Source organism: Caloenas nicobarica, chromosome 3 (assembly GCF_036013445.1).
Source record: "Caloenas nicobarica isolate bCalNic1 chromosome 3, bCalNic1.hap1, whole genome shotgun sequence".
Lineage (NCBI taxonomy): Eukaryota > Metazoa > Chordata > Aves > Columbiformes > Columbidae > Caloenas > Caloenas nicobarica.
Genome location: NC_088247.1, coordinates 56,358,958 through 56,367,989, shown reverse-complemented (window position 1 = coordinate 56,367,989; position 9,032 = coordinate 56,358,958). Strand labels below are relative to the sequence as shown.

The 9,032-nt window shown below is 39.1% G+C and overlaps 1 protein-coding gene across 1 annotated transcript; it reads right to left on the bottom strand.

Annotated features, from left to right (window-relative positions):
* Positions 1–474: 474 nt before the first annotated feature.
* Positions 475–8,437, bottom strand: CENPW (centromere protein W). The gene is made up of 3 exons (XM_065632330.1): positions 8,254–8,437; positions 3,185–3,298; positions 475–1,473 (listed from the first exon to the last, which is right to left on the bottom strand). Exons 1-3 carry the CDS (start codon positions 8,341–8,343, stop codon positions 1,447–1,449), a joined length of 231 nt encoding a protein of 76 aa, XP_065488402.1. The 5' UTR covers positions 8,344–8,437; the 3' UTR covers positions 475–1,446.
* Positions 8,438–9,032: the final 595 nt, after the last annotated feature.

Sequence of the window (9,032 nt, the reverse complement as noted above, 5' to 3'; positions counted from 1 at the left end):
AGTTAAATCATGGACAGTAATTACAAAGAAAAATATAAATATCCAGTCAGATCTCCCTTATTCCTGAGAACGTACTTCAAATTAGTAAGTCCAAATATCCTCTACACATCTATGTTCTCAGCTTTCTTTGTGGATTCCAAGGGAGTAAGAGAAGAACATGCAGAATAAGGAATCTAGTCAACCTTACAAGAAGCAGACTGAAGCCCTATGAGTTCAGTGAAGCAGAAGATACATCCTTTCTGCATACTGTAAAAGGATGACTTTTCATAGGTTGTACAGGATTTTAAGAAGTACGTGGACACGATATGAAATTTAAAGTTCTGGCATTTCTTCAGTTTCCTTAGGCTACAAAAATATTTATAAAACGCAATTATTTTTTCCAAGTTTCTAGAATATACTCAGTAACATGTTAAACAAAATTCGACTACTCAATACACAATGCTTTTAAACATTCTTTATTTTAAGGACAGCTCACTAGGCATATGAAGGATCAGCAACCACATGTTCCACAAAACTTTATTATTAGCTCAAACTTTGAGGTTTAACCATATCTTTATTAAAAGATTTATTAAGCAAAGTGTTCAGCAATTGTTTAAAAATGTCAGATTAAGAAGAGAATACGATTTTAATTTAAAGAGATTTTTACATAATGTATTTTTCCAGACTTCTGACACATTAGAATGACACTCAAAAGCAAAGAGAAAGTAGCTTGGCACTCATGCCAGCTTATCTTCACTATTTGTAAGGGACCTAACTTCAAAAACACCCACTGTGCCAGATCTCTTCCATAATGTGCATCTGTCCACACCAACTGAGTTAGAGACCACCAACTTGTCTCATGGACCACATCAAACAATAGGCCAGCTTAACAGTTCAAAGCATGACTTAGAAATACAAAATATGCATTCTTTCCCCAGAACGCAGAACTTTTAGCCTGCTTTTCAAAGTATTTTAAAAATATTAAGACATTTATAAATAAATTGAAGCCAAGATCTTTAATACAGTAGTTTCTACAGCAATTGTTTTAAAAGCCAAGATTTTGTTTAGCTAGTAAATCTGCTTTGAACTGCATAACCTATAATGAATTCAGTGAAACCTGCACTTTTATTACTGGTCTCCTTTAAAAGTTTGACATTTCTGACATGAAATGACATGTCATACCTGAAGACTGACTATGGTATAGGCATTCCTCCATTATTATTGAAGAAATAAGGTATATCAAAAGACCAAAGTTACAAGTGACGCAGATCAAAATTATACATGAAGTGGATGAAAATATACATTAAGATTTTTTTTTAAATTTTTTTTCAGAAACGGCAAGATACTCAGAGTCAGGAGACAGACAATGAAACTAAATACTTCCAGAAGTGCAAAAGTTGGCTCACAGGATCTCACATTAGTAAGAAAATACAGAAAAAACGTTTTGAAATTCCAGTGGTCTGTTTTCTAGCCTCTGCTTTTCTTTAAAATAACCTGCAAAAAAAGAAAAAAGTATATTCATCACTGCTTTTATCACTACAATCCAGGCAGCAGTTAGAGATCCAAAACACTAGGCTACTCAGACCAAAGGTTCACCTAGCCAAACAATCAGTTTCCTAGAGTAGAGCCACCAAGGGTAAAAGTCTAAGGAAAAAGTTAGAAATAAAGCAAAAGCATAAATGCCATACTAGAAAGTATTTTTTTTAAACAAGAACCCTCATAACCAATAATTCTGTAAAATAAAAGGCTTATTTTAAAAATAAGTGCTAAGAAACAGCAATAGCACTCTCAAGCCCTCAGCAGATTCCTTGAAGTTCTTACCCCATTAGGCCTAGACAAAAAGAAAAAAAAGATTTGCAATTATACAGCTACTATGCTCAATTTTTGTTTGTAATACCTTATTTCCTTCTATATCAAGAGTGCCCAGACCCTTGGAAGGACATTTTTTGGTTTGGAGTTTAAGTTGAAAAATGAACTTCAAAGCCCAAGTGGGACCATTTAAGTGTTAACATTATTAATATACAGGCAGATTTTCCTTTCTTCTCATCTTAAAAAAAAAAATAAATGGAGCACAAAAATGTTCAAATAATGTTAAGATTGCAGTTAAAAAGAAATTACAAATGCATAAGATTCCAACTGTAACATTCACTTGGCTACCCTACACATCCTGTATATATTTCTGTTACTATAGTAATAGAAAGTATCAAACTAAACATTTCACCATAGGAAAAAAAAATACTGAAGATAAACAGAAGCCACAGGACCCAAATATCAGATAACACTGAGTTTTGTTCTTCCAATTTGCCCAGCAACAACGGGTGATTGAACAGATAACAGATTAAAGAGACTGAGTTCCTTCATGAAATGTAGGTAAAGCAGACATATAGTAGCGAGTGAAATGAGCTACGGAATACAAAAGGATTTCACTCATACTTTGACACTACTCTAATTCTTTCCAGAGAAAGAAAGTTGAATAACACCTTCCTCTCTCCCTTCTTTTGCATGTACACAAAGCTTACTATTCTCTGTAATGCAGAGGATTCCTCCTTCACAGATATTTATACAGCAATTTTTGTTACGCTGAACTACTCATATAGCAATCCACAGTTTAATTCTCCCTTAGTTCTTTCCTTGGGGAACACAACACCCCACAAAGTATCTGTTTGTTCAAGTAGTATCCACACAATTCTGCAAGAATCCACTCCAGATGTCTTTCAGGCTAAGCAGGTAAGAACTGAAGGTGTAAGATAGATATTTAAACCTCTCTGAACTATTTCTCACCTGTTCCATAAAGCTTCATTTCTATTACTGAAGTTAGGAGAGCAGGCTTCCTTGACATAGTACCATCTGAAATAAAGATCCTCCAACTTTGGAATTTGTTCCTGTTCCCTGGGCTTTCAGCCCAAGGATGCTTGCTGGTAGACTACTGTGTAGATTTACCCACATATTGAAACTATGAATTTAAACATGGAATAGCCAAGAAAAATAGGGCTATATTTAATAGGGCAAGAAGAGTTAATTTGATGTCTTGGTAAAAGTGAATGAAGCCAACAATGGACTAAGGAGCAACACATTTCTGCAGGTTTTGGATTATAAATTAAAAAAAAAAAAAAAAATCACTGCTAACACACATAACTTTTGTGTATGCTGTCATTATATATTTTACCTTAAACAAAAAAGAAAAATATTAAAAATGCTTTATTACCTTTGCTGCAGCTATAGTGTGCTCCACTTTAATTATTTTACTTTTGTTCTCGAAAGCATTTGTCCTGGCTTCTTCTGCCAGCCGATGGAGAAACAGTAAGAAATTCAAATGCACCTTTAAAAGAAGGAAGGAAAAAAAAAAAAAATCAAGAAGGATTCAAACTGTTACGCACAGTTTGTTTTTTTTAGAGGTTCATTGTTTGAGATAGAGGATTCACGTATTAGACTGCTTCCAAATTCCTGAAAGGTGTTCTCAGGAAAACAAAGCACCTCTTGGTTCGAGTCTTAATAAATTCCAAAGACATTCCTTACTGCAAGACTCCTGTAAATATAGTTTCAATTTAGCGTAATTAAATCATAAAAGTACCCTAGAAATGCTCATACAAACAACAGATCTAACAAATCAAATCTGATTTTTCTTATGTTTTTATAATAAAATGTAAATATAAATATCAGAGAATAAGGAGCCTTTTTGCTTATTTGTAAATGTAGTCAGCTTCCAGTGACTACAACAGACAGACTTTTAATGAACAGCAAATTCAGCCCTGCCTTATCACCAAATGGACCACAGACAAGTTCAAGGACTTCTGCCCCTTTCCAGTGCAAAGGATCATTGACATTAATTTCTCCAGAACAAGAAATTGTCCACTGTCAGGAGGTTCCATCCATTTTTTTCCTAGCACATCACTTACTTAACCTTTTTACGCAAAAAGAACTGTTAGGGCAGTATTCTACTCAATACAGAATGCTGCTCTGCTAGTACAGAAGTAGCAAAAATTTCAGCAGGCAAGGAATTGCTCCAACTTGTACTAAAAACTGCCAACTAAAGCACCCTTGTGTAATAGGGGACCCATAATACAAACCTCTTGCACTACACAGATACTACGTGAACTATTTTAGTAGTCCAATCTGAAAATTGGTAATTGCACCTTTTGTAAATTCATCTTTCAAACAATATTAGCTTTATTATGTAAGGCGTAAAAAAAATACTTTTTTCAATCAAGAGCTCAGAAAAATATTACTGAAATACATGAAAATTTTACTTATATTAATTAGGTGATATACTTATTCTGCCATACCTAATCTGCAAAGCCTATAAAGAGATAACAAGGAAGGTTACAAGTTAGAGTTTATAGGAAATACTTTGCCAGTGAGTTTGCAGCACAAAGTATCTGTTAAAAGGACAGGCACTTCAATGTGCATATGACAAGAAATTTAGGGGTTTTTTTTAATCTCCTGAACTAAATGAAGGTAGTGTGCAACAGATAAATTTATAAAATATTTGGCATTGTTTGGAAGTATCTACTACACAAAAAAAATCAGATGTTCTCACAGATTTATTTACCAAAATATGAAAGCCGTTTTTAAATTAGTCTTTAGTTACACAGAAATAATCTTCAACAGAACCAAGCAGTGGCACTAAAATAGTGTTAAACATTAGAACTCTCATTATCAGACTTAACATGGAGGTTAGATTTCTGAAAACAACCTGGGAGAGAAGCGGGAGGCAGAACAAAATCCTCCATACTCGGAAGTCCTCCTGCTGAGATACCTAAAAGTGTTAGTTTTAAAACTGCCTTTAAAAACCACATCTTCTCTCAGAATCATTGTACCTTTATTTTCCTGTTTTCAAAGTGAATTGCTACATGTTGAGAAACTTCTTCTGAACTCTTATAGATTTAAACAGTGTCATATAACTAAAAATCAGAACGCTGCACAAAAGAGCACACGTTAATAAATATTCCAGATTATTCAAGGCAATTGAGAAAGGCTAATAACAAGCAGAATGACTGAATACCATGAAGGTGACAGTGACTGACAAGTACCTAAGTGATACCACATTTGTTTAAATACTTTGCTTTATTATGTATTAGATTATTGTCCCTCTACATAAAATAAGAAGTTTTGAACTACTAGTGAAAACCATCTTACACAAAAGGATGATTATTTCCTATAATCGATAGGTTGTAAAATTTAAAGGATGTATATAAAAACTCATGACACTGCTTGCAGAGCAACTTCCACACACCTGTTCAACACGACTAATGAACAGTAGAGACAAGCTCCATAATTTTGTTTTGCTGCCTTAACTTCAGAACAATTCTTTAGACTGGTATTTTGCCTTCAGTGTATACTTATTCATCATTCTATGCCAATAACAAAGAAAAAAGGGGGCATTCAATGCAATACTTCAAGTTTTTTCTGCAATGTAAATACAAACCTGAGCTTCTAGCATAAAACTGGATTCCTGCTTTTCTTCTGTAATTTCAAGCTAGAACAAAGTTTGCTGCTTTTTGTTCTCAGACCAGTAGGGGGTTAATATCTGAGCTTCAGTACTATAATCTTTACTTCTTTTCAAAAAGGGACATAACTGAATTTTAAGAGCATTGGAAAAACATTAAACACTACTCCTATCTCTTCACTGAAAGGTATTATCGCACTCCTTCAAAAAAACAGCTTCTTGAGAAACTTCGATGAAATTTGTTCACTAGACTGTGCACAGAGAAAGATGCTATGAAACAGGTTCTGACAAATTTTCAAATTTCAAAAAGAGATATGATCAAAAGAATCTGAAAAGTGAAGACGAAACTCCATTTGGGTATTTAACAAAATTGTCTGAATTCTTATGTTTTTCAAAATTGTAGAAACGATCCTGTAAGAAGACATTGGTTTATCGAGGAAAAATAATCACTGAAGGTCAGGAAAATGAAATCAACCTGATTATAAGCCAAGCAGGCAGACCTCCTCACTGGACTGGCAAAATGAAACATAAAGCATGGACCTTCCAGGAAGATAGGCCAGAAACGGAACTAGCCAATTCTTATATTTGCCTGCAGAAGACACAAGCACTGTGCTCAAAATGTACACAGTTTCCTCTTGTTAAGATAGCTACTATATAAATTTCTAAAGTGTGCAATCTAATAAATCTTAAAAGGTTTGTAGGGAATAAGAGACACTAAAAAAATACTCTCAAAACTTGTTACTTGTCTAACTACAGGACTAAACTCCCTCTCTTTTTTATTAAAGAAAAACTCCAGCTGTGTTGATTATATACTCATTGAAATAAAAAGCTAAAGAGCTGTTAGCCACACACCTACTTGAAGAATATAATGGACAATCACTACCCCTGCACACTGCTGTTAAAAAAAGCCAAGCCTTCTAACACTATAGGCCATTTAATTTGGCATCACCAGAAGAGATAATCTAAACTTCCACATTATTAAAATTCATTCTCATCTCATCCTTTGTGTTGTAATGAATATCTGTATAGCCATATTTTAAGGTAGTCCACTCACTAGTTCCTCACTAGTTTCAGTCAATTCATTGATTGTCTGAACACTACTGCTAGGGCAAGGAAGAGATGGGAACCAATAGTCAAGATTTGGAGGGCTGTCCCGCTTATTCCTTTTTGGACAGCTACACTGCCTCAAAGCTAAATGAACATGACCATAGAAACACAGACCAACTGTTACTAACAATTATAAAAAATTGTATTAGTGATTGTGTAAGTTTGATTAGTTGACTACCGCATTCCGCTGAGTAAGTTTTGAGTTGGCATGAGCACGAGTAGCAAGAGGCCAGGTCCTTAGTCCATAAAATACTCCAAAGACAGCAAAAGCAGTAGGAAGAGATCACATTTTTATTAGACCAATCAGAAAAATATGTACTGTCTCTATTCAAATCTAAATCCTCTCATGTAATTATGATATTCATTTATATTAATCTCATTATGTTTTTAAGTTTTGTATATTTACATTTAGCTTCATATATCCAGATACCAACCTTCAAGACACTTAAAGACACAACTTTTATACACATATGAAACACGGACATATAATTCAGGTCAGGGACCACACTAATAAACAGTATGCATTAAGGCTCTGAGAATCACATGCATATGAAAATAAGACGGCATGACAGTCAAGCAAGTTAAGCCTATTCATTCACTTCAAAGAATATTTTTTTATACACAGATATAAATATATTTTTTTTTCAATATGGCAGCTACCACAAGCTCTCTCGAGGTCAGGTTTCCTTGTTGTAGTCAAGTAATTTCTTGGTGAGACAAACCCTTTCTGTGCCACAAATCCCTTACAACAGGTCAGAAGGAATCCGGCCTTGTTGGGCTCAGCTTTCTGAAACTTGTTTAATAGGATCTGTTATCCATACACCTTTATGGAAGGTGTTTTTAAACCATGAACATGATCCCAACACCTTACTGTCATTAGATTACTAACAAGACTTGTCATTCCTTAGTTATAGTGAGAAATTACTTAGATGGCCTTCTACAAAAGTATAATCATTCAAGATGCCTTAACATCTTCGCAACTTCTTAATCACAATTCAGTTATTGATATCGGTCTACTCAAATTGCTCTACATAAACAACATCAGCCACATCATCCAAATTCCTGTTCCTCAGTCTATCTACATCAAAGTATTTGAACAGCAGTGTGCACATGTAGCAACACAATATTTATGCATCAGCCTGTCCCTAAAGCCCCAAACTCACTGTCAGAAACTCACAAAACAGCAGCCACCAGCAAAGCAGAAAGCTGCATTCACTACTTACTAGTATTTTATTGGTCTAATCAATTGCTGATCTCCTCACAAGCTTTGCCTCCTTTCTGCATGCAGAAACATTAGAAGTAACCTGACATCCCATTACAACCGGAAACTCCAAAGTGCTCCAGTTCGCACAATCCACCCGTTCATATATTTTAAGCAATAAAACATTTCGAGACTAAATGTCCCAATTTAGGGACACCTGCCCCCAGGGAATCGGGATAGCTGCAGGCGACCGCGATTGCCAACAGCACAACTGCTCCCTCCCCGCGCTACGAGCCCAGGCTCCCCAGGGGAGCATCGTGGTGCTGGAGGATGCAGCCCCTCCAGCTCACCGCGCTGCCCGAGTTGCTGGGGACCGCAGTCGGCGGCTTGGGGCAGGCGCTGCCCCCCGCCTGCACCCGCGGAAGGCAGGCGGGAGACTCCGGGGCCAGCGCCGAGGGGCGGAGCGGCCCGCACCCACCTCCAGGCCGCACACCCGGCGCCCGCCCCTCTCCTTCCTCACCAGCAGGTCGGCGTTCGCCGCCAGGCGTAACTGAGGCTTGTGCTTCTTGATTATTTTCCGCAACGTGCTGCGAGGCGCCGTGCGCTTCATCCTCCTCTTCCTCCTCCTTCCGCTGAGGCCGCCGCGAACGGACCCAACGGCTCCCGCCCAACCGCCCTCCGCCGTTCGAATCCGCCGCCCTGGCGCAGCCGCGCGCCCGCCGTGACGCACTTCCCAACGGCCGCGGGCGGCACCGCCCCCGAGCAGCGCGCAGGGGCGAGCAGCGCTCCGCGCCCCGCCCCGCCCCCGGCCCCGCCCCGCCCGCCGGCCGCGGCGGCGGCGCCGAGGCGTTTCCCTGGAAACCGCAAGAGATCGCAGTCGTTGCGGGAGAGGCGTCCGGCGCCTCTGGCCCCGAGCGGCCGGGCCGCTGCGGGGAAAGCTGAGAGAGCAAGAGGCGCCGTCCTACCTCCCCGCGCACCGCCAGCAGCGGTCCCAGCCCCGCCGCTCTCCCGAGCCCCGCGGGCGCGCCGGGCCCGGCCCTCGCCCCCAGTCGCTGCCTTCAGGGGGAGGCTGTCCCGTCTCAACGACAGCGGTTGCCGGCTTAAAAGTCACGGTCCCACCGCGTGGGTTGGGGACGTGGGGTGAGAAGAGCTGCCCGAGCTGGTGCCGAATTTGTAACCGGGCCCCGGGTGGACACGGTGACAGTCGCTCCCCTCGCAAGCAACGGTGTGTCAAACTGCTTCCCTTGTAAGCTGACTGAAACGCTGGTTTAGCTCTGGCTTTAACAAGTTACCCAAACC